Source organism: Carcharhinus amblyrhynchos, chromosome X (assembly GCF_965287045.1).
Source record: "Carcharhinus amblyrhynchos chromosome X, sCarAmb.v2.hapA, whole genome shotgun sequence".
NCBI lineage: Eukaryota > Metazoa > Chordata > Chondrichthyes > Carcharhiniformes > Carcharhinidae > Carcharhinus > Carcharhinus amblyrhynchos.
The window spans coordinates 9,267,305-9,294,836 of NC_137359.1; the positions used below are offsets into that span (position 1 = coordinate 9,267,305).

Here is a 27,532-nt window from a genome sequence, read left to right on the forward strand (position 1 = left end):
TGTAGTATTATCAAATGTATTTAAAAATCAATAAATGTGTACATGGCAGACAACTTGACGTAAAAATTAAAAGATGACATTTTCATAGCACCCGATCACACCTCACATACGATAAATCACTTTGAAGTGCAATTTCCACAATATGGAGGTAACCACCGCAGCCATTTTGAGCACAACAAGATCCCACGCTAGTAAAGAGGTCCTCAGCATACCAAGAATCAAAAGGTAATGAGGAAAAGTCGCGGATCTTCAAATGATACAATGGAGCCTTTTTTAAAACAAAAAGCGACCCCTTTTGGGAATCTGGCAGTGAAGTGTCGAGTCAGCTCAAGATTGTGGCGGCGGGGCTAAAATGGATGCCGTTGATCATCGGAAGGACAGGACAGGACATTTGGAGAGAGAGGATTTGAAATTAATTTGGAAAAAGTGAGGGGGGAGAATATATTGTCAGAAGAGAATTAATCCGCGGTAAACAATTTTCTCCTGACTCATTATTTGGGAACGTAAAAACGCGATTGAACGTCTAAAGAGGCACACGCCGGTTTGATTGACAGCTGTAAGGAGGGGGGAGGCCGGAAGTCCAGCCCGGACCTCGCAGCGGAGGCAGCCAATCAGCGCCACGTGCCCCACACACGGTTAACGCCGTAACCATAGCGAGTGGCGTGCGCTGCGTCACTTTGTCTGGGGCGAGGTAGAGAGGAGGGGGCAAAAAAAAGGCAAGAACGCGCTTCTCCAGACGCCACTTGGTCTTGTGAGCTCCCCGACGACCGAGTAGAGCTTTAACTACACAGCAACCATGTAAGTGATGCTTTCCGCAGGCGGCCTCAATAAGCCAGTGGCGCCTTCTCCGCAATACTCGTGTAAGGAGGTGGTGTGGGAGGGCCGGCCAGCAAGGCTTTGGGAGTTAGGCGCCTTTTCGCTAGCCTAGGCCGCTGCAGTTTTTTTTTAAAAGCTACTTAAGATGGGGAGATTTGAAATGGAAGGTAAAAGATTTTGAGGTTGCAACATCTTATATTTCCAGAGTTCCTTTTCTGGTAGCCGAAACGTGTTTTAGCTAATACCTATTCAAACCTCAATTCTCGAGGGCTGCAAATGCGGGACTACGTCAGGTTGGGAGAATATTTAATGCCCAAATGGGTTGGGGAAACCCTACGTTCTCACTGCGTGAATGATTTTGCAGCCGCTTAAATGTTGCTTTTTCGGGGGGAGGGGGAAAGAAACCCCGCTGTCGGCTTGCTTCCACGTGAGTGGAAACGCACGGCAGCCTTGCGGGACTGTCATGTTCCAGCGCAATTAATTCCAGTTTTATCGTTGAAAATGTGCGGCTTATTCCCACAACGATACATGTGTGTTTTCTTTCTTTCTCTTACCTGATCTTTTTTACTTGAATCAACCGGCAGCACAGAATAAAGCAGCGGGTTTGGAAACGATTTGGAGAAACTGCGGTTTCTAGAAATTTCTCTCTTCCCCCGGTGCGCGCAGGCGCGGGCACACGCACAAATCTTTCGGGCTTCTCTACGTTAATGCTTTATCGGATTTTCTTTTCCCTTTTTCAATGATTTTAAATGTTTTTTTCAAGGTGAATTGTTTTTTCACTGGTGGTCTTCCTTTTGGCGGCAGGATTTAAGGGGGGGGGGGCTTTGGCTGTTGCGCAATATTGAAGGAGCCGCCATTTAACGCAGTCTCGTCCTCTTTTCCTACCCTGGTGCATTCTTCGCCGCAAACACAATTTTCTCTCTTCGCGCTTTTGACTCTGCCATTATTAACAGAGTAACCCTGGCTTCGATTGTAGAAATCTGCACGCTTGAGTGTCTCTCCCCTTGCCTACACCGCCTTATGCGCACAGTGCTAGAAAATCCAGAAACTTCGAATGACCACAAAGCTTCTCCGAGGACTGTGGGGTGCGACATATTTTCGCCAGTCGCCGATGATTTGGAGCAATAAATGTTACTGGACAACCTAACCCGAGATATCAAGAAGTCTGGGAAATTGTTTTTTTTTGCCGCATCATTGTAAGTCATGTACAGTACCACGTTGGGAACACTCCAGGGTATGCAGTAGAGAAAGTAAACTCGAGTGTTGCTGGGAATTAGGTACCTTGAAACACTTACAAGGGGAGATCAAGAAAACTAGGCATGTTTACACAGGGGTTGGGAGGGGGGGGAACAGCTTGGGTACGATCTTGGAGTGAAAAAAAAAATCCTGATAGTAATTGAATCCTAGCTCAAGACTCTGAAGTACAATTTCATGCTTACAGATTGAAGAGGATGGTGTAAGGAATTCAACAGCAATCTGCTTTTTTTTTGCAAAGTAGCAGTCGTGAGATATGGATGGTATAAAATTTGGAACTAGGGACAAAAGATTCTTTCTTTGTGTAAAATCAGCTGCATTGTTGAATATGATGCTCTGGCAAAATGTGGTACCCTTCTAGTTTGAATCTTGTGTCCTCAGTACTTTATTGTACAGAAAAAAATCCTGGACATCGAAGCTTCCACAGTTATAAGATCACTGATCAGAATTTCTCATTAATCTGATTTATAGTGCTTGGGCAAGCTTGCCTGAATTTTGTCTCTGGCTCCAGTGTTGGAATCGTGGAATCTATGGCGCAGAGACAGGCCCACGCCGACCAAAAAGCCCATCTAAGCTAACCCCATTTGCTTGCATTTGGCCTATATTAATCTAAACCTTTCCTATCCACATATTTGTCCAAATGCCTTTTTAAATGTCAATGCTCCTGTCTTGACCACTTACTCCTGCAGCTCGTTCCACATACGTACCACTCTGTGTTAAATAAATAGCTCCTCGGGTTCTCATTACTCTCCCCTCTAACTTAAACCTATGCCCCCAACGCTGGGGGGAAAAGCCCTAATGTGGAGATGCCAGCATTGGACTGGGGTAAACACAGTAAGACGTCTCTCAACATCAGGTTAAAGTCCAACAAGTTTATTTGGTAGCACAAGCCACTAGCTTCTGGAGTGCTGCTCCTTCATCAGGTAAGTGGGAGTTCTGTTCACAAACAAGATTACCTATAAAGACTCTCATTCCACCCATTATTTTGTAAATTGAGTTTGTCTTTATATGCCCTGTTTGTGAACAGAACTCCCACTTGCCTGATGAAGGGGCAGTGCTTCTGAAAGCCAGTGGCTTGTGCTGACTAATAAACCTGTTGGACTTTAACCTGGTGTTAAGAGACTTGTTACTGTGAAAAAGACCCTATCCATGCCCCTCAATCTTATACACCTCTAAGATCACCCCTCAGTCTCCTATGTGCCAAAGAAAAAAGTCCTGGCCTTTCCAATCTCTCCCTATAACTCAGTCCTTTGAGTCCTGGTAACATCCTTGTAAATCTCTTCTGCGCACACACAAGTTTGATGTCTTTTCCATAGCAAGGCGACCAAAATTGAATACAGTAATCCAGTTGTGACCTCACCAATGTCCTGTACAAATACAACAACTTCCCAACTTCAATACTCAGTGTCCTGACTGATGAAGGCCAGCATGCTAAAAGCCTCCTTCACTGCTGTATTTACCTTTAGAGAGCCATGTACCTGAACTCCAAGGTCCCTCTGTTCCACAATACTCCCTAAGGTCTTACCATTCACTGTGAAAGTCCTACCTTGATTTGACTTTCCAAAATGGAACACCTCAGACTTGTCTGTATTGAACTCCATTTGCTGTTTTTTTTTGGCCCACTTCCCCAGTTGATCAAGATCTTGCTACAATTTTTCATAACGCCGTCTACAATGCCACCTATTTTATTATCATCTGCAGACTTGCACATTCTCATCCGAATCATCGATGTAGTTAACAAACAGCAGTGGGCTCAACGCTGACCCTGAGGCACACCACTCGTTACAGGCCTCCAGTCTGACAAACATCCCTCCAACATAACCCTCTGCTTCCTACCACCAAGCCAATTGTATATCCAATTTGCCAGCTCTCCCTGGATTCCATGTGATCTAACCTTCCAGAGCAGTCTACCATGTGGAACTTTATCAAAGGCCTTACTGAATTCCATATAGATGTCATCTACCGCCCTGCCCTGATCGACCTTCCTGGTCACTTCTTCAAAGAACTCCAAATTTGTATGACATGATCTCCCACGCAAAAAGCCATGCTGACTACTCCTAATCAAACCCTATCTTTCCAAATGCCTGTATATCTTGTCCCTCAGAATCCTCTCTAGTAATTTACCACCGCATATGTTGGGTTTACTAGTCTATAATTCCCAGATTTTTCTTTGCAGCCCTTCTTAAATAAGGGCATAACTTTTGCTACCTTCTGGTACCTCACTCATAACTAATGATGTAAGTATCTTAGTCAGGGCTCCTGCAATTTCTCCTCCAGTCACCCAGTGTTCTTGGATATACTGGTCAGGGTCAGGAGATTTATCCACTTTTGTACATTTTAATATGCCCATCACCACCTCTAATGTGGACTGTTCCCAATATATTGCCATTAACTTTACTAGGTTCCCAAATCTTGTTTTCCTCCATGGTAAACAAATGAGACATTCATTGAGAACATTATCCATCTCCTGCAGTTCCACACATGTCCATTTTGGTCCTTGAGAGGCCCTATTCTCTCTTGTTCTCTTTTCTTTACTAGAATCCCTTTGGATTCACCTTAATCCTCTCGGCCAAAACTAACTCGTGCCCTCTTTCTCTTGATTTCCCTTGATTCCAGCTGCTTGTATCTGAGCCATGCGTCCTCTTCCTGGCTAAAAGCTCAGTGTGTTTTGTCATCCAGTGTTCCCTACTCCTGCCGGCCTTTCCCTAACAGGGACGTACAAACCCTGAACTCTAGCTATTTCACTTTTGAAGGCCTCCATCTGCCAGAGGTCCCTTTGCACTCAAACTACTACAGTCAATCTTTTGCAAGCCCCTGCCTAATTCCATCAAAATTCACCTGGCCCCAGTTTAGGACTTGCACCTGTGGACCAGTTTTGTCCCTTTCCATAACTATTTTAAAATTAATAGAACTATGACCACTGGTTCCAAAGTGTCTGCCCACTGACACCTCAGTCACTTAGCCTGTCCTATTTCCCAAGAGTCGGTCTAGTTTTTTCCTTTTCCATGAAGGACCCTCCACGTATTGCCTAAGGAAACATTCCTGAACGCACTCAACAAATTCCACCCCATCTAAGCCTGACACTATGGCAGTCCCAGTCTATCTTAGGAAAATTAAAATCCCCAACAATTACTATTTTATTACCCCTGCAAGTCTCCCCAATCTCCGTGCATATTCTAATTCCGGTTGACTTTGGAGACCTTCAGTACAACCCCAATAAGGTCACTATCCCCTTATTTCTTAATTCCACCCACACAGTCTTGTTGAATGATCCCTTAGTTATTCCATCTGACTACCGCTGTGATGCTCCCTTTAATCAAGAATGCAACTCCCCTTCCTCTCTTTCCTCTCTGTCTCGCCTAAAGCACCTGTACTCTGGAACATTAAGATGCCAGTCCTGTTGCTCCCTTAGTCATGTTTCAATTATTATAATATCTCAGTTCCACGTAACTATCTATGCCTTGAGTTCATAGCCTCCCTACTGTACAGGAGGAGGCCATTCAGCCCATTGAGCCTGCACTGATGACAATCCCAGACTCTATCCCTGCAACCCCAGGTATTTACCCTGCTAATTCCCCGAACTACACAGGATTCTATCCCAGTCCTACATAACTGTCCATGCCCTGAGTTCATAAGTCTTAACTGTCAGCCCTCTTGCATTGAGAGAGATGCAATTTAATCCAACAGGTTTTCCTCACTCCCTGCTATGCTCCTGACTGTTTATTCAGCTTGTCCTTGCTGAGTATTGCATCTGGTTTCAGCTCCTCACTTGCTTCCTTGCTGCTGAGGATCTTACCCTCCCTAGCACCAGCAAATCTGGCGTCCCCCTCCAGCTCAGATGCAACCTGTCCCTCTTTAAAAAGATCCCAATGACCTATGAATCTGAATCCCTGTTTCTCTCTTGACCGTCAGAACTGGGTGTAATGCTGATGGTGTCTTCTGACCAGAACACTGGTTTGATCGCTGTTCATCTGAACTTTACTCGATTGTTTTGGCTCTGCAGTTCAATGTTGTATGGGCTTTGATTTGCAGCTCTGCATTGGTTTGATGTGCTTATCATTGTGTCTACTAAGACTTCATTTATGCTATTTAACTGCCTTTGCAGTATGTTATCACCTATTCTTTTGCGTAGTGCTCTATTTATCTGCCATTCTGTCCGCTGCAAATTTTCTCCTGATTCATTCTGTAGTGTGACCTTTTTGATTCTGCTGTTTCTCTTTGGTATCGTCTGCAAATTTAATCACTTTGCATTAAGTTTCTGTAACCCAGTCTTTCATCAAAATTATAAACCAACACTAAGCCCTTGAATGCCCAACTCTACTGTCCTACTCCATGATGTAAATTGCTTAACGGTAAGCAATAATGAGCACATGTTCAACCAGTTTCTTCATTCCAATGACTTGCTGTGAATCCCATAGCTTTTGAGTTTAATAGCTTTTGCTTGGAATTTCCAAGAGTCTTTTTGAAGTTGAATTACGTCATGTTATTGGACATGCACAGTTTGCTTCTGCCTATTACTTGCTCTAGGTTAAGGAGCTTGGTCAAGCTTCTTTCCTTTCTGAATTTGTGCTGAATGCTGTTAACTAGGTTATTACAATGATAAATTAGCTGGTGGTACTCGCTGCTAATCCAAGCTACTGAGAGTTGGTGCATACCAACTACAAAATAATTCCTTTTACAAGATGGCTGATTGAAGACTTTATGGCTTATTAACATTTTATTTATTGGATGTGGGTGATCTTGGCTCAGTTGCTTTTGTGTGCTGAACTGGATTCTTGAATGTTTTAAGAAAAGTGACTAGTTTGATTTACGTGTTTTTTCTCAAAAGAATGAGGACTCTGGAAAATCTGGTGATGGAGCTGTATCTGTCCTTGAATTAAAGTAAGGGGTGATCGTTGGAAAGGATGACTCAAAAGTTTGCATTCTAAAGATGAGGATGAATGTGTGGCTGCTTCGTTCTGTGTGGTTGAATCATGCCCTGTTAGCTTACGGCCGGAAAACTAGTAATAAGCAGTTGAAGTATTATACTGCACTGGACGTGTGGCCAACTTCTATGCCCAGGAAATTTGAAGATTTTTGATATGGAATAAATCAGTGTGTTTTAAAGGACTAGATTTAATTGTATACGTGATTGTGAACTCCCAGGTTGTTGCTTACTGTGTTAGCTAGAGAGAAGGTTGTGCTGCAACAGGCAAGATATTTTATACTTTGTACCCTAATGTATGAATTTTTAAAGCTTTTCACAAACAGCTTTTGGATTACCTTAAGGTTACAGCAAGTAGTGATGTCCAAGCCCGAGCTGAAGGGGAGGCAGGAGCATAACTAAATGAAGATGTCTGGAACAAGCTGCATGTTACTTGTGGGCACAGTAAGAAATCGCTCAATACCAAGCTAAAGTCCAACAGGTTTATTTATAACAAGGTTTTTGGGGCGCTACTCCTTCCTTTAGGTGAGTCATGTGTTGGACTTTAACCTGATGTTCTGAGACTTCTTTCTGTGCCCACCTCAGTCCAATGCCGGGCATCTCCACATTACTACTTGTTGTCATAAGGGACCTTAGTTCAAGTGAGATGATTTCAGCTTACTAGTCTCAATTTAGGACATTGGTAACTGGTGCATGTCGCATGGATTGGTTCTATTTGTTTAAGCCAGGAAGCTCTTTTTGTGGCGTACACCATGGTTGGTTACATCTGAACAAGTACCCCAGGTTGTAGCCTGGATTGTTGGCATGCCACCTCCTCTCCAAGCACTTTTTACATTCCTCTAACATGCAAGAGGTGAATACATCTGCATTCGGCATGGGTAAGTTGTGTTTTGTTCAATGCAGTTGCTGTTTTTTGCTCAAAATGGTAACTTAAGATGTCTTCAGTATTCAACATTTTTCAATGTGAACCTAAAAATGAAAGCTTTTGGTAATGTTTGGCTGTTTTTAGTTGAGATGTTAACTGGCGACATGTTGCCATTTGGTATCCAAGGTGTGTTATGGTACCTAGGCCTAAATTTGCATGGTCGTGATCAAATCCAGGAATCAGGACTATTAATATCACTTTGTTTTGAGTGATAGTACAAAAAGGTGGGATCTTTCAAGGTATTCCCCAAAGCTGTAATGTCTAAGTCATGTACTATACAAAAGATGACAGGCTCACTTTTGTAGTTGATCTTTAATTTTCAACTCCTGTTTTTCCCATCTGCACTTCCAAAGATGACCAAGAGTTGAGCAGACTTGTTTTTATTCTTTTTCATATGTTGGTGTTGCTGGCTGGGCTAGCATTTCTAATGTCCTTGAGATGGTAGTGGTGAGTTGCTTTTGAGCTGTGTGATGTAGGTACACCCATAATGCTGTTGGGGAGTTCTGAGATTTTGACCCAGGGACAGTGGTTCCAAGTCAGGGTGGTGAGTGGCTTGGAGAGGAACCTGTGGATGGTGGTCTCCATGTGTCTGCAGTCTTCCTCTTTCTAGATGTTGGAGGATGAGGTTTTGGAAGATGTTGTCAAAGGAATCTTGGTGCAGTATATCTTATAAATGGTACACTCCCGCTGTGCCCCAGTGGTGGAGGAGAGTATATGTGTTGAAGGGGTGGGTGGAGTGCCAATCAAGCAGACTGCCTTGTCCTGGCTGGTGTTGAGCTTTGTTGGAGCTGTGCTGATCCAGGTAAGTGGAGAGTATTCCATCAGACTCTTGACATGTCTTATGGATGGTGGACAGGATTTGGGGTGTTGGGTGAATTACTGTATGTAGGATTCCCAGCCTCTGACTTTGTCTTGTTTATTCTTGTATTTATATGGCTGGCCCAGTTCAGTTTCTGGTCAATAGCAGCCCCCAGGATGTTGATAGTTGGGGGGGGGAGGGGTTCAGCTATTGTATTGTTGTTGAATGTGATGTTGTGATGGTTGTCTCTCATTGGAGATGGTTGTTGTCTAACACTTGTGGCATGGATATGTTGTTTGCTACTGGCAGCCCAAGCCTGAATGTTGTCCAGGCTTTGTTATATATGGACACAGACTGCTTCAGTATCTGAGTTGCAAATGGAGCTGAACATTGTGCAGTCATCAGCGAACATCCCCAGTTCTATCCTTATGATGGATGGAAGGCTGTTAAAGCAGCTGAAGTTGGCTGGGCATAGGAAATGGCCCTGATGAACTCTTGCTGTGATGTCCTAGGACTGAGATGATTGACCTCTAATGTCCACAACTATCTTTTTGCAAGGTATTCCAACCAGAGGAGAGTTTTCCTGCTGATTGCCATTGACTTCAGTTTTATTGAGTCCCTTGATGCCATACTTAGTCGAATGCTGCCTCTATGTTAAGGGCAACCACTCGCCTCACTTCTGGAGTTCAGCTCTTTACAACCTTGGTCCAAATATGGACTAATGAGGTCGGGCCAAGTGGCCCTCACGAAACCCAGATTGAGCATTGGGGAGTAGATATTGCTAACTGCATGTTGCTTGATAGTGCTGTTAATGACACTTTCTATTTCTTCTGCTCGAGAATAGACTAATGGGATAGTAATTGACCAGGTTGGATTTGACTTGTTTTTGTGGATAGGACACATCTGAGTAATTTTCCACATTGGTGCTGTAGCTGTACTAGAATAGCTTGGGGGTGTGGCTGGTTCTGGAGTGCGTGTTTCAGTACAGTTGCTGTCATGTGCTTGGCTTAATGCCCTTGCAATATTTGATGCCTTTGCCTGTCTTTTTTTCCAGTGTAGTGAATCTAATTGGCTGAAAACCAGCACCTGAAATTTTGGGGGAACTTGGAGGTCAAGTATCACTATCCACTCAGCCTTTCTGTTGCAAATGCTTCAGCCTTATTTTTGCCTTGATGTGCTAGGCTCCCCCCATAATTTTGAGGGTGGGGGGTGGGTATTTGTGGAACCACCACCCGTCAGTTCACTTGTCCACTGCTATTCAAAAATAGATGTGACAGGACTGCAAAGGTTAAATATGTTCTATTGTGGTATTGCTTAGCTCTGTCTATTGCATGCTGGTTTCTGCTGGGGTATATGTGGTAGTCCTATGTTAGAGCTTCACCAGGTTGATGCCCTAATTTTTAGATATGCCAGGTGTTGATTCTGGCATATCCTCTACCATTGAACCAAGATTGATACTGATATGGGGTGCATGCATTGTCTCTATTGGCCCACAGTGTCTTCTGGATGATCAGTTCAGTTGCTCAATATGTTCAAAATCTGTCCCATTTAGCACGGTCGTACCACACATCATGAAGGGTATCCTTGACGTGAAGCTGGAAATGCATCTCTACAAGGAATTGTGCGGTGGTCACTCTTACAAATGCTATGATGCAAACAGGTTGATTGGCGAGGGTGAAATCCAGTAGGTTTTTTGCTTTCGTTGGATCTCTTGCCACCTGCTAGAGACCCAGTCCAGCAGCTATATAATTTGATCCTGACCTCCCTGGATGTCTGATTCAGCATGGCAGAAGCCAAACAGAATAGGTGCCCAAAACTCTTGAGTTTGTTCCTGACGGATCAGGGAGTACCCCAACTTGTCAGTGCATTGTATTTGATATATTTTTCTAATGCAGCTAAACTTTGCCAAGTTTTTCTAAATTCCCTTTCTGCTTTGTCAGATTGGAGACCACGTACAGGTGTCTTTATTTGCCTTTACCTCAAATCTGTCTGGAAACTAGAATCCTGCAGGATTCGAATCTAAGTTCTTGATGTGCTGAACCAAGAGTTCACGGTGAGAATCTTTGCCATGGTAGGGATCTGACATCATATGCTGCCCTGGTCAAGTTGATATAGCAATTTAAAAGTCAAGCGTTTCAACCGTAATCAACAAATTTGGTAAATCATCTCATTTGGACTTCTGGTGTGTGCAGAAATGCCTCCTGTTTTGTCCGCAATGACATTCCAAAGTGACTGTGTAAAACACTTTGGAACAACTAGATTGTGATTTCTCTTTGCAATGTGATAGTATAGCCCTTTCAAACATGGAAGAATTGCTTTTCTGATGCACTTATTTGATTAAATGGCTCATTCTGTGTGCAAAGAAGCCCCCACTGGAAGATGTAGAAAATGATGTGACATTAATATTGATGATGATCACCCTCAAATGAGGCTGCATCTGTTTGTCCCTATCTGAAATCTCATTTGCAAGGAAAACTTCAAATAAAGCTGATGCTATGCTCTTGAACAAAAGTGTGCGTGGATGGTTATATGCTATTTTTCTGTGACCATCAACTAATGAGAAATATATTGTATATTCAAGTCTTGTTTTGTCAAGTAATGTACAAGATTAGAGAGAAAATGAACCAAGAGTAAGAAGTTGTCTGGGGATTGGGTGGAAAAAGAGGAGAAAGATCCCATTGTACTATTTTGAAGAGCAGGAGAGTTACCCCTGGTATCCAGGTCAATATTTATCTCAATCAACATCAGAAAACCATCATTACGTTACTATTTGTGGGAGTATATTTTGCGCAAATTGACTGCTGTATTTCCTGCATTCCAATAGTGATTGTTTCAAAAGTATTTCATTGGCTGTGAAGTGCTTTGAGACTTCTGGTTGTGAAAAGATGCTAAACAAATGCAAGTCTTTTTTGGTCTTGCTGCCAAACTGGCAACTTGTTGCTGCATGACATTTCTTCTGGTCTGCATGTAGCCATGGAAGTATGCCAGGGTTGTTGGGTGGCAATTCTGGCCTCCACAGCACTGTCCTCATGTTATGCACAAGCTTGTGTGCATATTTATTGAAGTAGAAGTGATTACTGTAGGACTAGCAGATGTCCACAATCTGACTTTTTTTACATGTTGGGTGCTGGTTTTGTGGAAACAGTTCCTCAGTAAATACAGTGAACATGCTGCTGAATTTCTGATCAGTGTGCAACCGCTTAGTGCCTTTAGCAGATGGTGTTTATGCTAATTATTGCTTTCTGTCAATATGATGTGACACTCGGGTTTTGTTAGCAAATATTCTGCTCTTACAAAGGGTTTTCAATACCCTGCATTGGATATGTGATTTATGAATCCAGTTGTCAGACTCTGCAAAATATAAGTGATAATGAATGGCTACCTGGTGCATGAAAAGGCTTTTGTGTTCAAATATAATTCCACTCCTAAGCAAAGGGAAGCAGACGCCGCCCCCCCCCCCCCCCCCCCCCCCCCGGTGGTGGTGGTGGAAGTATCAGGCAGAGATCCCCCTTTATTTCTATCTTCCTATAACTGCAACTGAGCTATTTGCTTCCGCTGCTACTTAATGTAGTGTTGCATGTTGTTGCCACTCCTTAGGTAATTAAGTTTGCCCTGAATTCCCTATTGGATTTATTAGTGGTGCACTAGTCTCCTAGTTTGGTCTACTACTCTAATGGCAACATTATCACCATGTCTATTTTACATTCTCCCTTCTGAGCAGTGCTTTTCAAAACTGAAACCTGTGAGGGTCTGACAGATGGATTGCAGGCATGATTTACCAATGTGCCCCAGATACCTTTGCTCCCCTACCCCATTTAGCCTTGTGTAAGCAGAATGTAGCATATCTGCATGCCAAAATTTGATATACTAAAATTGTCAATTAAACACCAATTCTGCATGCTTGTATTTGCTGTATTAACAGGATATGGAATTGTATTTCCAGAATCCAATTGTGAACAATAAAGGTTTTAGTACCGATTCCTGTAGAGCACCATTCCCACTTGTATAATTTTGTTAATCTGAGTAACTGCTGTTGACCCCTCTTCTTTTTGGCAGCCAACTCGCAATCAATTCGGCTGCCTGTCCTGACTTGCTCTTAATCAAGAGTCCGGTAAACGAAGATCATCAAAAGCCTTTCAAAAATCTAAATATACTGCATTGCCCATGTCTACTTTTTGTCAATTCTTTGCATCTGATTAGTCAAATAAAGCGTGACTTTTTTTTTGAAGTCTGTGCTGACTATTTGGTTTCTAGACCTCTTTCTATTCCTGATGTGGAGATGCTGTTGTTGAACTGAGGTGGGCACAGTAAGTCTCAACACCAGGTTAAAATCCAACAAGCTTATTTGATAGCACAAGCTTTTGGAGTGCTGTTCAACTGATGAAGGAGCAGCACTTCGAGAGCCCATGCTACCAAATTAACTTGCTGAACTTTTTTCTATTCCCTTTGAGTAAAGATTCCAGTTCCTGTCAAGCTGACTGGTCTGTAGTTACCTGACCTTGCTTAGTTTCCATTTTTTTAAATATAGGAATGACAGTTGTCCTCTGGCACTCATTTCTAATGCTTTTCTTGTGCATGTAAATACATGGATTAGGATTTTAATTCAAATAATTATTTAGTATTGTCATTTTGTTGTCATCTGTGACAGTGGTTGAAGATTCTTATAGTTCTGAGAAATCAGTTGCTTCAAATTTTAAAATCTGATTTGCCTGAAACTAAAGATGTTTCATGTTGCCCATAAGCCTTTAACAATCTGACTTTCAAATTTCAGATATTTGTTGTATGTATTTGCTAGTTTGTCTTTTTTTTGTGCTTAGAAAAGATCTGGTTTTAGTGTTACCACAGTAGTGACATTTCTATCGGGGCAAGTTAGGTGGATTGGCCATGCTAAATTGTCTTAGTGTCCTAAGATGTGTAGGCCAAATGGATTAGCCATGAGTTTGCACATTCTCCCCATGTCTGTGTGGGTTTCCTTCAGTTGCTCAGATTTCCTCCCACAGTGCAAAGATGTGTGGGTTAGGTTGATTGGCCATGCTAAGTTGACTAGTGCCGGGGGATTAGCAGGGTAAATGTGGTTGCGGGAATAGGGCTTGGGTGGGATTGTGTTTGATGCAAAGTTGATAGGCCAGATGGCCCCCTTCCGCACTAGGGATTCTATGATATGAAGTATTGTTCATATCAGGCCATCCCTTGGTGTATGGGGGTGGAGCGGGCAGAGAATGTTACTGTGAATGCCATTTTGAATGCAACCTGTGAAGAGCAATGGACAAATGTGCACCCCCCCCCCCCCCCCCCCGCCCCACACACACACACACACACACACACACACACACACACACACACACACACACACACACACACACACACACACACACACACACACACACACAAATAAATATAAAGGGGGCAAACAATAAATGTTCTGACCTGGACTACTGTCCTGCACTCCTGGTAACAGGTGTGCATTGGAAGCAGACTGCTGTGGAGATGAAGAAAATGGCTTAGAGGTAGGCTTTTCTTGAAAGCAAATTTTGGTGTTGACCTAAACTGAGTGTGTGCAAATGAAACCAGTTTTGTGCTGCATTTTAAACTCTTCCTCCCCTTGCACCACCCCCACTTTTTTTCTCAGCCCGAAGATTGGCAGAATTCTGGTGCTTTGTTTCTATGCTGCACCTGAGCCTAAACTCTGATAATTTAATAAGGCAACAATCTAACCAATGTTAGATGAATGTTGCATTCTTGGTTTTGTTTTTATTGCAAATGAGTGCATAGGCAAATTCACACATCTTGGGCAATAGCATTGCTGTCAAGGGTTCTGGAGTTAGAGGTTTGTAATTCTGTGACATTCTATGTGTTTACATGCTATCTCAATGTATTGCTTGTATTAAAGCTCTGCACTGTATTTTCTGATATTGAGACCTAGATTAATGGGGATTCTGTTAATCTAGGTGACTTAAAAAAAACTGAGCATTTTTACTGTCATGGGAGTAGCCAGAAATGCTATGCAAAAATTGGTGCACAATATCCTCTGCAATCTGGTTGTTCCCTGAATGTTCTCTTCCTTTCTCCACAAATGAAAGCTTGACTCATTTTTGTTTTGCTTCCTCGCTTGGTTCCTTTAATGAGCCACTCCTTTCTCCATCCATTTATTTTGCTGATAATATCTTGCTCAGGTACTGTTTCACCAAATGGCTGACATTTGGTGTCCAGGTGGCCATTGCACAAGTGAGCTTTAACAGTTAATGGCTATGATTTATTAAATTGCAGATGTTGTGGTCATAAATACATTTTCTGCAGAAGATCTCAGAATTTGCATAACTTTTTCTCTGGTTAGTGATCAAGTGCAGCAACTCTGCTTTCTGATTCTGGCTAAAAAAAAAAATAGAAAATGGAAATAAGTATGACTTGAACCTGTTTTGAGGCAATTGTCTATTTCTGAACAAAGCTGAGGATTAATGTTTGAACACTGAACCAGCATTGGGAAGTGGAGAATTCTATTTAATCTCTAGGCTCAATATACTCGACGGCTAAATGTCACTACTGCTCTCCACACCAGAGCCTGAGAAATTGTTAACAGATACAAAATGTTAGCTTTGTGCCCAATCACCTCAGTTGTGAGGCTATCATGCCAAGCAATGATGCAAGCAAAATTGAAAATATTTGACTGGCCAAGCCTGACCACACGAGCCAGTTAGGCCAAAACATTCGGTACTTGTCTGCATCAGGAGGGAAGAGTGTAGAACTCTATGAAAATAAAATTTCACTTGTTTTGCCATTGGTTTTCCTAACATGCAATTCAGTGTTCCACATCTTGCATTCTCTATGCATCAGTAATGTAATGCCAAAACTGTAGTATGGGCTTCAGTTTGTGTTGCCATTATCTTTTACCTTTTCTGACCTATGTTGCCCCATATATAATTGCTATTTTCTTTTGCTTTTATGCAATCCTGCATTTGTGTAGTATTTTAATACATCATTTCAGGCATTGGGGCCTCGGTGCTGTATATGGGCAAAAGAGAATCCACACAATTTGCTTAAATGATGTCGTTAATTTCTATAGGATATTTGCAGTGGGTTGTGAAGCTGCATTTGGATCTGTGGTTCTGATTACTTAGCTCAGAGGATCCCAAGTGTTTGATGCATGCACCCCTCCCTGCAGAGATTCATATCCCATTCAAATGTAGTCGTGTTTTCTCTTCCTCCCCCCCCCCTTAAAAAAAAACACAACAATATTTTGAGAGCATAAAGGCTAACAGCATTAAATCCTCTGATCTTAAAAGCTGTGGGGAAATTGTAGTTCTAAATGCTCACCCTGTCCTTAATACATGTAGAGATTGTGTGCATTGTAGCTAATTGCTTCAAGATCTTTTGCTTTTCATGTAGCACTTGGAAATTGTCTTTAATTTTAATTGAAGCAACATCATATAACCATAGAATGCAGTATGGGGTGATCTCAGTGCAGCAGAGGCATTTAAATCCCTGCTGCTGTCTAGAATCAGGCATTCGATCTCCTCCGTTCTAGTAGCTGGGTCTAGAGTTGGTTTCTACACATTAGTGACAATTCAAACATCTCTGCTGAGGTAAGATCACTCCTTAAATGAATTCCTTGGCTATGTGACCATGTTGGTGGCTCTTCATTTGCTTTGCTCTCTCCACCTTGCCCAAAGTTTGGGAACCTCTGACCTAATGCAATTGTTTTTCCACAGCAACAGAACCTAGAGACTGAATTGCACTAAAGTCACTCTTGGAATGTTTTGCATGTGGCTTTGAGAACTTGTGGCCTTTTTTCACACAAACTTTGATTGTTTTCACTCCCATAATGCTTTTAGGCAGCCAGCTTCTGCAAAGTGGTATGACCGAAGAGACTACGTCTTTGTTGAATTTTGTGTAGAAGACAGTAAGGATGTTGAAATAAATTTTGAAAAAGAGAAGTTTACATTCAGGTACGTAGTAGATATTCAATCCCATTTATGTCAATGTCTGTCATAAGCTTAGGGACAGCTTTATTTCATATCTTAAATGTGTTTGAAAAGAATTTGGGCTCTAGTCTAGTAATAGCATTTCTCATTATTGTTCATAAAAGTTGTAGTATTTTAATCTGGTAATTTATAAGCGCTGACATTGGCAACACTATTGTATTTCTGAGACTTGGTCACAAATCTGTGTAACCTCTGCACTGGAATTTGTTTTACTGCAGAGCACCCAATTTTATTTAAGTTCTTCCATTTTAGAATATTAACTGTAAAGACTTGTGGTCAACAAAAGATTGAATTCATTTTTCTGTCATGAAAGAATGCCTTAGCATTGCGCAAGAGATTTCAGTCAGCACTAATGTATTTTGCGTGTTTTTCTCTCGCTCTCCTGTCTCCCTTCTATCTGTTTTCCTTTGTGTCTTCCCATTGTTACATGCTGTTGCTTGACTAAGTGAGCATACCAGTACTATTCTTGTACTGGCTGATGAAGTATGTGGTTGTAGTCTAGAAACCTTCCCTTCAAATATTTTCTCCGCTGTGGATGCACCTGGCCATCACTTGGTACAGCCTGAGATTAGCAAATCACAATGAAGATTCTGAATCTGCATCCTGCTGCTCTAAGCGCAAAACTGGGCCATCAAAATGTTGTATTGTCAGGATAAACTAACACGTGAAAGTGATGCACTGACCAAATTTCCTTTCTCAAGTTTCCTTGAGGAAAGGCTCAAATGTTGCAAACTGGGATCATTATAATTGGGAACTTGGCATGGCATGTAAAGCCACCACAGGGACCATGCAGACATTGGGAAAAGTATGCTCACCTTGTGGTTTTTCCTTAAGTGTTACCCATGCTGAATTATGAGGATGACTTGAGCTGATCACCACAGTTGGTGACATGAGCTCTGGATGGAAAATTTGTTTTTCTTATGTTTTAAATGTATGTAAATACTTGAAATTTTAGAACTTTGACGGTTGCCACGATATGGAAGTGCATATGTTAATTATCAGAAGCCGTCAATTTTGTTTGTACTTCTAATATACAGTCCTTTCTCACCTCGAGTAGCAGCTGAGGAGACTTTCGGATCTTTCTGCCAATACTTTTGAGTTGGTTCCCAGAAAGTGTGCAGTGCAGGATCTCTTGAGGAAAAACCCTGTTTGTTCATTCTGTCTCTGCTTCCTTCAGCCATCAGATAATTGGATAATCTCTTATTGAGAGAGATGACAGTATCCAATGATCTTACCACAGTTATTCAGAAGATTAATTTGGGCCTTTGTGCAATTCTGTTAAAAACCATGAGGCTTAAAGCAAGCTACCATTGAATCATATGTGTATTAAAAACATTAATGCTTCTTAGCAAAGCAGTTGTAATAGTTTAATTTCCATTTTAAAATTGGTGCGTGCTGTATATTTATAGATGGGAGGGTAAATGTTTTGCAGTAGGTTGCTGTGCGGGTGGTGAATTTATCCTACTTATCTGGTTATTTAAAAGTCGTCATTTTGCCTGACCAAGTTGCTGGCTTGATCTTTTATAGTTTAATTGGCATTTGGAGTCCTCTGGTATCTTAATCAAATGATCATGGATGGTGCATATTGGGAGGCAATGACTGGAGAGCATTAAAACCGGGTCTCGTGTCCTTCCTTATCAGCAGTTGTCACCAAATAAGGGCAGGATCTCAAGTGTTCCCCCCCCAACCTGGGGGCGATGCCAGCTATGCACCAATGGCTGCCATGTGTATCTGTCGACTTGAGCTTACTACCGATAATTTACAGAAGTGTTAAATACACAACTGTGTATATAGAGAGCCAGTTGTTTTTGCTTCTCTACCTCTCCCTCCCTCCCTCTCTCTTCTCTTCTCTCCTCTCCTCCCCCCACCCCCCCCATGCTTTGTGTGGCTTTTGCAAAGAGATAATGTGTATTGGCTGAAATGGCAACATCTGAATCTGCACTGCTGTTCTGAAAATATGGTACAGTATGCCCAAGAACCGGCAATTAAGTTCCTATTGTGCACTGTAGTGCAAGTTAGGCAAATGGCAGCACATGTTTGATGCAGTGAGCTCCTGAAGATGGGTCATCAGATCAGTATTAAAAGGGCATATTTGAAATTGCAATATATACCTCGAGCTGCATATGAATGTGAAGCATCTTTGCGCAAAAGCTCGCAAATTTTTCCCAATCTGAAGCCATTGCAACTGCTATCTTTGCTCTCATCAGCTAACAGCATGGAATGGGGAATCAAACCCAAGACTTTGTTGTTTGTGCATTTTGTTTATAAATTGAGCTGAAGGGAGTGGCAGATTTTGACTTTGTTGTCACCTGCATGCTCTAGTTTCATTTTGAGACCAAAGTCAGGAAGGGGATTCACTCAATTTGGCAGCCTTATGACCCTTTTAAAAAAACTTGAGGTAGAAAATGGTCTCATTTTCTGTAGGTTTTTTGTTTTAATGTGTTGTCCACCATTTTAGACGACTTTTCTCTTTCCCTTCTGCACTCCCACATTTTGTGAAAAGGAAGATTTTCTCCGTACATTATTCTTTACAGGGGCTCTGGAGCTTCTCAAGCTCCTAAGCTAGGGTTTGCTCTGCAGACTTTTTAGCTGGGCTTTAAATGCAGCAAGTTTACTTCTCAGTTGACTGAGAGATCTGTATATGAGGAGCTAGCAGCATTAGCACGATATAATTTTGAGATGAGGTGTCATTTTGTCCATTTTGCTGAAAATTGTTTCATTTCAAATAATGACCTTTAACCTACATGTGGTAATGGAATTCTGCAGGTTTAAATATAGATTAAATAATGAACATGCTCAAATTTATTTCCACCCTTGTCTTGTTCAATTCCTTCCTGATGAAGGTTTAATGGCTCAGTTGGTAACTGCACTGCTCAATGTAGCATTGAATCGTAGAGGCTTTGAAGGTCTTTGATCTAACTGGTTTTCACCTGGAGCATTGAGAGCACCAGTTGGCTTAAATGTCCTCAGGCTGGAATAGGAGAAAAGCTACCAAGACTTCATTGTTGTGGTTGCCCACTGTTGACCAGTCCAGCCTGCATGTTAATATTTGGGCAGGAGGATTGGCCTCTGCTGTTATCACCTCCCTTCTGTTCCCAAATGGTGAAAAGCAGGTGCTAAAAATAAACATCCTGAAGACTCAACAGATTCTCCCTCATCTGAGTGGAAATCATTCATTTTTCTGGTATAAACTTTCTCAGTACTGAGATATTGCGGATGGGGATTGTGAAGGGAACTGGGAGAATGTATATGCATCAGACTACCGTGGGTAGGTAAATGGGTATGGCTGATGTAAGCAGAAGACTAAATGCAGCATAATAGAGTGCAGAAGAAGGTAGGAGATGACAGCCAAGTTGGATGGGCAATGCATGCAAAGTGGAGCAGGTTGCATTAACAAGCAAGTTGGCACCAAGGATGTAAACCATCTTGCCAGCACTGTTACGACGGTTGGGGGCAGGAGGGTGTTTGAAGAAGAGACATTCTTTTGCTGGAAGTTATAGCACATCCATTCTACTATATTAGCACCCATTGCCCATGAGACGATGTACGCTATAGTTGAAGTCTGATGTCCTTGGAGTCAATATTAGGAACGTAGGATTGAATTTTCCTAGTAGAATTTTGATTTATTGTCACATGTTTTAGTATACAGTGAAAAGTATTGTTTCTTGTGTGCTATACAGACAAAGCATACTGTTCCTAGAGAAGAAAAGGAAAGAGTGCAGAATGTAGTGTTAGTCATAGCTTGGATGTAGAGAAAGATCAACTTAATGCAAGGGGTAGGTCCATCCAAAAGTCTGGCAGCAGGAAAGAAGCTCTTGAGTCGATTGGTACATGACCTCAGACTTTTGTATCTTATTCCCGATGGAAGAGTATGTCTGGAGTGTGTGGGGTCCTTAATTATGTTGGCTGCTTGAAGTGCTATTCCTCAAATCTTGTGTTCAACTTCATTAACAGTGTAAAAGGCCAGTGATGTGTAATTGGGATTGGGGCAGCAAGTCAAATTGGCAAAAAGTGTTTGGAGTTGCAGTTGCAGCTAGAACAGTTATTGTGTACTTTTTTCAGTTCTGATTTAAAAGTTTATACCTGGAAGATGTGCCTAGCTACAATGCAAAAGGTTTTCTTTTATCTCTGGTCACACACACTCTAAAGGCTGCACCTGTTTGCTATAACACTTGTATGGACTTTCACAGATTGTTTTGGGATATGAACCATAAAATATGGAATGCAAGTAAATTAAAATACAATATTGAACAAGCAGTAACTTAATCCTAGTAAAACCATATTTTAAAAATGCTGTGATTTGAGAGCAGGATAGTAACATTTTTTTGTATGGCTTGTCTCTTTCCATGTAGCTGTCTTGGAGGAGCTGAGAACGTGAAACACTTTAACGAAGTTAACCTTTATAATGCAATTGACCCAAGTGTAAGTATTGGTGATCTCGTGAAGAATTTATATTTATATTCTAGATCCATTTCTTAACCAAAAAAAGCATGCTGATGACCCATTCCCAAACTCTGCTGGTGCATTTGTTCAGTTTGCCACCAAAGTAACTGTGGTTCACTTTTCTGTAGATATTGTATTACAATCTTTAGAAAGGGTTGCAGTAGTTGGGGAAGTGGTCTTGCTTATGTTAATAAAATTCTATATACAGTGCAGCCCCGTTGTAACGTGATGGTTGGGTTCCCATAAAATGTTATCGCAGTCATGTTAAATCACTAAACTGGAAAGAGCAAAAAAAAAGTCCATCTGTCATATTGTGTCATATCCAATTTTGCGCTAAATCGGGGTACCACTGTAGTTGGGGTTGAGTTTTTTTGAGTAGATTGAGATATTTTCCTGCCCTCTGCCTTGTAGTTACGCGATCTACTCCTGGGCCTCAGTCCCTGTTACATTCCCTAACAATTCAGAAGTATGAATGTTGCTGACAGTGTTTTACCTCCCATTGTGGTCTTGGAGAAATATTGTCCTATAGCAGTCCAACCTGTTTTTAACTCACCTGTTTAAATTTGCTAAAATAGGCATTGTTGCAAGTTAGTATAATTATTCCAATCTGCTTAATTTGGATGTCTATTCTCAATATATTCTGTAGGATTCCAAACATAAGCGTACAGACAGATCCGTCTTGTGCTATTTAAGAAAAGGAGAATCTGGTCAAGCATGGCCACGGTTAACCAAAGAAAAAGCAAAGGTAACAGATTGTTGCAGTATTTAAGTTTTTAAAAACAGTGCCAGAAAAACTCAGGTCTGGCTGAGCCTGTGGAAAGAGAAACAGTTCATGTTTTGAGTTGAGTATTACTTTCGCACTCTCCACAAGAGGTGTCAGACCTGAGTATTTTCAGCACTTTGTGGATGCTGGATATGTACATTAAAAATAGTTTGCATTTATCATTTGCTATATTTGCTTTTTTACTATCCCATATCACTTGCTTCGAATGACTGGCTGACCACTCTTTTTTACAGTTAAACTGGCTCAAAGTGGATTTCAATAACTGGAGAGATTGGGATGATGACCCAGAAGAAGAAGATCTATCCAGCTTTGAAAAGTTCTCACAGGTAAGAATGTCTACATGTTTGGAATTAGCAAATTATTACTCCTTTTTAACTATCTTTTTTGATGTCATGCATATTATATGTGACATTTTGATCATCAGTATATTTTACCTGAAGGAGGAAACTTGATCTGGGAAAGGAAAATCCTGGAAAGCATTGAACTTGCTCCAGTGTCTTGTTTAAACCATGTCTCACTTCTTGCTGAGTTTGGGTCTTCTATCTGCTCTGGCGCTTGCCTTCCTGTGTGCTTAATGCCCAGAGCATGCACTGCAAGTAACATCTCGCCCACATGTTTGAGGGCATTTAAGAGTCAGTCACATTGCTGTGGATCTGGAGTCGCATGTAGGCCAGACTCGGTAAGGATCACAGGATTACCTTCCCTAAAGGACCAGATGAATCTTTACAATGATCAGCAATGGTTTCATGGTCATTTGTTATTGGACTTTCGTTCCAGATTTGAGTTCAATCTGCCAGGATGGGCTTTGAACCTGGGTCTCTGGACTACTGGTCAAGTGTCACTATCACTGCCATTACCTCCTATTTCTGAAGAGAAAAATATTTTGTGCCTTTAACCCATAACTGAGTAAAACATTTTTTCAAAAAGCTAATCAAACTTGAATTGGTGTCAATGGCAAACCTTTTTCCTTTGGAAAATGATTTGCATTGAATTCAGTTCTGTGCCCCTTCTCGGTCCTTCAGGGCCTAGCCAAGTGTGGCTGGTCATTTGCGGGCACAGATAGGAGGTTAAAACAGATTCGATGACTTGACTTAGTTTGCTGCTACTCAACCCTATTAGTGCTATTTTCTAATGAGATCAATGGAGAGTGAAGACAATGAATCATTGCTTGTTATACACTCCTTTTTCACTGTTCCTGAGGAATTAGGGCATCCCAGCTGTGGTCAGTTTGGCACTGATTAGAGATTGAACTGGGACTATCCTGGTATGTACCTGGCACCAACCCAATGTCTCACTTGTTCCTTTTTAATGTGTATTGCAATAGAATGAAAGAACTTTTTGGGAAAAAACTTAAATTTAAAAAAAACTTCTTTTAGATGATGAACAATATGGGGGGAGATGATGATGGTGACATCCCAGACGTAGATGGAATGGATGATGTAAGTATGAAGATACTGGCTTGTTGAATTGTTTTCAGTAGTATTTAATTCTGTCAAATGGAAATGTGATTGTAGGGCAGCATAGTAACAAAGTTATAGCTAGTTTTGCAAGGGTTTAAAATCCATGATTCAGCTATTTTTCAAATGTTAAAAGCAAAATACTGCAGATGCTGGCATCTGGAAAAATAAAATGCTGGAAAATCTCAGATCTGACAGTATTGGTGGGGAGAGAATAGAGCCAACGTTTGGAGTCTAGATGATCCTTTGTCAGCTGGATTCAAACGTTTTTTTTCTACCTGTCGGTTTCGTGCATTGCATGTGTAAACGTGGCTTAAGTTGCTTTTTGGGGTGCATTGAGTCTGTCCAATACTCATTGACAAGTCTATGGTTCAGGCTATCCTTTTTGGAGAGAAATAAAGGGGACATCCGAATGAGCACAAGTACTGTATTTGTGGGAACATCGCCCTGTCCACATTCTGTGTTACTTCTCTCTCTTTCCTTAAATAAGGAAACTTTCTTTGACACCAGGAAGTTGATGAATTGCATTCTTCAGATCTAACAAAGTCAAAGATTTTTTAGGTGGATTGAAAAATGTCAATTTGGGATATGATTTTAGTTCTGAGTGTTTATTTTGTCTTTGTGCCAGCCTCTCAAACTTAGAATTGAATAAGTGAGAGAATTGGATCTGTGTTGCCATATTTCCACCTTGGAAATTGCTATTTCTGATTGTACAGGCATGACCCCCAGTATTATTGCCATTCTCACATGTGGCCTCTGACCCTGGCCTCTTGTTCATCCCCTTCCCTTAAACCCACCATTGGTGACTCTGGCTTTTGCGACTAGGTTCCAAACTCTGGAATTCCTTTCCTAAACTCCTCTGCCTCCTTAAATCCAACCTTTTTTGGTTATTGCTTCAATATCTGCTCTATTTTTTGTCAGTGTTTTCCCTTGCAGCTCTGTGTAGTATTGTGGGACCCTTTTCTATGCCAAAGGTGCTGCATAAATGCAAAATTCTTTCACGTTAACAGACTACACAGTTGTATAGTGGTTGGTTAGCACTGCTGCATCACAGCGTCAGGGCCCTAGGTTCGAATCCTAGCTTGGGCCTCTGGTATTTGCATGTTGTCCCTGTGTCTGTGTGGGTTTCCTCCCACAATCTGAAAGATGTGCTGGTTAGATGCATTGACTTGAACAGGTGCCCAAGTGTGGCGATTAGGGAAATTTCACAGCAACTTCATTGTAGTATTAATGTAAGCCTTACTTGTGACTAACAAACTTTAAACTTTTATAAATAAACTAGGTGTTTGACCGTTAGCCCTGTCTCAATAAGCTCACAATGCATTTTGTAGCATCTTTGCTTTTGTTCCTATCTAAATAAGTGTGCTTGTAGCTAAATATAACTTGGGATGGAGGTCGACTTCCCCAGAAATCTGTTGGTGCTTGTTATGCTGAAAATTCTTGTGCATGAAATTAACTGCTTTCCACAAGGCCAGGAAGGTTCATGAACAGCTGCAATATTCGGCTGGAATAATATAGCCACAGTTAGAGGCATGGAATAAGTTTGGATGTATAGCCAGGGAAAAGAAAAATGCAGGCAATAAAGTGAAAGAACAACACATCTCTTAGACAAATTCAATAGTCAGAGGTAAACTGTGCATAAAACATAGTTGATCTTGACCTGTTCCACTGACTTGTGGATAAAGCTTAGAGACCACTCCCACAACCCAATAGATTCTCTTAATTTTGCATTTCTAACTTGAAGTCTGTTGGGTTTGTATGATGTGACAATATGGTGACCACTGAAAAGGAATACTTGACTTAAATTGGTGTAACCAACAAATTTGAATGCTAGGACATGAAGGTAAAACCTACAATCTTTTGCCCCCTCGACCAAGTATATTTGCAATTTGGACTGTAGCTGTGGAATGCCTGGATACTATTGTATAATGGGAAAGTGGTGGTAGTGTAATTAGAAAAAAAACTGTTTTGCCTTTGTGGTTCCTCTTGTCATAATGCCTGGAGGTATTATGCTGGTGTTGAGTTGTGCTACTTGCCCATCTTAAACAGTGAATTAATGTCATATATCAATATTTAATATTAATTTTCCTATTCTAGGATGGATCGCAGGACAGCGATGATGAGAGTAAGTAGAATTTTGGGTTTTTAAAAGTGAAGTTTTTAAAGTTTTTTGCTGTTACTCAGTGTTTTATATCTCTCTTTCAGAAATGCCAGATCTAGAGTAAATGAATGGGGAGAAAAAGGCTTCAGGGAATTGGAAGAAAAGCATTCATTAAACTGTTAATTTTTAACAAAACAATTATAAGTTGATAGCTGTTGAGGGCAGTGGTGCATCTTTCAATCCACTTTCAACCTGTTTAAAGGCTTTTCTAGGGGTCGATGCATACCAGAGTGTTGAACAAATTGCTTACCAGTACAGTACAGTATATATAAAAACCTGCCATTATGTACAGATTCCAATTTGCCAGGACTTTGCAAAAAAAAATTTTAAGTTATTTATAGTGATTGTATTGACTAGTACTAAACCTTGCAGTCAGATGTTCCCTTACAATCTAGTACTGAATGTCTTCAGTATCAATAAAGCCACTGTAGCTAATTCTGCAGCAATTAGGATGCTGAGGTTTTAAATAAGTTTTCAAAGTGGCTCCATCCCTAATAATTGGCTAAAACTGTTAATGGTATTGGTTGACCCTTGAGCTTCTACATCTGTTAGTATGAAGAGTGATAAAGCTGTACATTGTCGCTTGTGGATCTTAAGTGGCTGTACATTTAGATGACCAAGTGTATTTGCACTGTCTTGAGTATGAATGCAAGTTTGAAGAAAATGTTAATACACTATCTTTAGGATGTATTTTGTGAAATCTGCTCAGTACAAGCTGAACCTCAATTTATGTCAAATGCAATGGAATTTTTTTTAAGCCTACAATATCTTTCTAATAAACTGTTAACACTTAAACCTGCTCTGTGTTGTTATTTCAAAGAGTATAGGACCTGTATGGATGTGATTAATCTTTCCTTAGATTGCTGAATATTGATTGAATTACATTTAACTTTTTTAAAAATATTTTAGTATTGTTGCAGCAATTCCTGTTTTAACCACTCCCCTCCCAAAAAAATCCAGAAGACTTGTCTATGGTCCTTGTGTGCGTGCAACTTGGCTAGCAATTCTTGGCTGAAATAAACTACACGAGTTAACTTGGGTATAACCCTTTTTGCAATTACTTCAGTTGATGTATTCTGAATCTAAATCTAGTTTGTACAGGATAAAACTCCTATTTTTAACTTATTAAAGCACAGTTGCCCAAAGGTATTGACTTGGTCACTTTGACTGCATTGGACTAATGAAGAACATAAAATAATTCTGTACTTAATGTTTCTCAGTCCTATCCAAAATAACTGCTTCTGAAGTTCCTCTTGGGATTAAACAGCTAAGTACAGGCATAATGCCAAACAGTTTCAGCATCTGTTTAATATCTATCCTTGCCGAAAGACTAATTTGAAATGCAACAAAACTTGTATTGGCACAGCAGCTTAATGTAGAAAATGTTACAGGGTACCTCAGGGAAAATGGAACAGGTGTAGAGCCTAAGGAGGAGTGACTGGCAACTTGGCCAAGGAAATGGCTTTTAAGGAGGCTTTTAAAGGGTTTGGAGGGTGGGTGATGGGGAAGGAAGTACTAAAGACCAGAATCAAAGAACCAGGGTGTGGGTGGAAAATTTGCAACAGTGCAGAGAGTATAAACTATGGAGAAATTTGTAAACAGGAGAGAATTTTAACTTTGGGTTGAGGAACCGTTCTAAGTAGCAAGGGTTATGGAGAAGCTGTGTTAGGTGGGATGGAGATGTGTGGCTGAGAAAGTTAAGCTGGTGGTCATGGTGTTTGAGTTTCTCACTTGTCTGTTTTCTGACATCTTGGCTCAGATAAAAGAATGACAATGAAAGCTGTGTCAAGCTGACAACTTTACCCAAAAGAATGTTTTACATGTAACTCATTGGGGGTGACCAAAATCTTTTCAGTGGTGGATTTTGATGTGACAGATAAAGGGGTTTAGGGAAGGGATTCCAGGGCATGGGGCCTAGATGGTTGGAGATGCTGCTGCAAAGGTTGAAGTACACAAGAAGTCAGTTTGATTCTTCCAAGTTCTTTGGAGA

The 27,532-nt window shown here is 41.1% G+C and overlaps 1 protein-coding gene across 1 annotated transcript; it reads left to right on the forward strand.

Moving 5' to 3' along the window:
• The first annotated feature begins 658 nt into the window (after positions 1-658).
• Positions 659-26,337, forward strand: ptges3a (prostaglandin E synthase 3a (cytosolic)). Its single transcript, XM_080217944.1, has 8 exons — positions 659-798; positions 16,548-16,661; positions 21,050-21,119; positions 21,787-21,885; positions 22,158-22,250; positions 23,301-23,363; positions 25,479-25,506; positions 25,587-26,337. Coding segments are annotated over exons 1-8 (489 nt in total). The 5' UTR covers positions 659-796; the 3' UTR covers positions 25,607-26,337.
• The last annotated feature ends 1,195 nt before the right edge of the window (positions 26,338-27,532 follow it).

Excerpts from the sequence above, each read along its gene's own strand:
- ptges3a (XM_080217944.1), top strand. Across the intron at positions 22,251-23,300 it reads GCTTTGAAAAGTTCTCACAG|ATGATGAACAATATGGGGGG; the intron begins GTAAGAATGTCT and ends AACTTCTTTTAG. Across the intron at positions 23,364-25,478 it reads ACGTAGATGGAATGGATGAT|GATGGATCGCAGGACAGCGA; the intron begins GTAAGTATGAAG and ends TTCCTATTCTAG.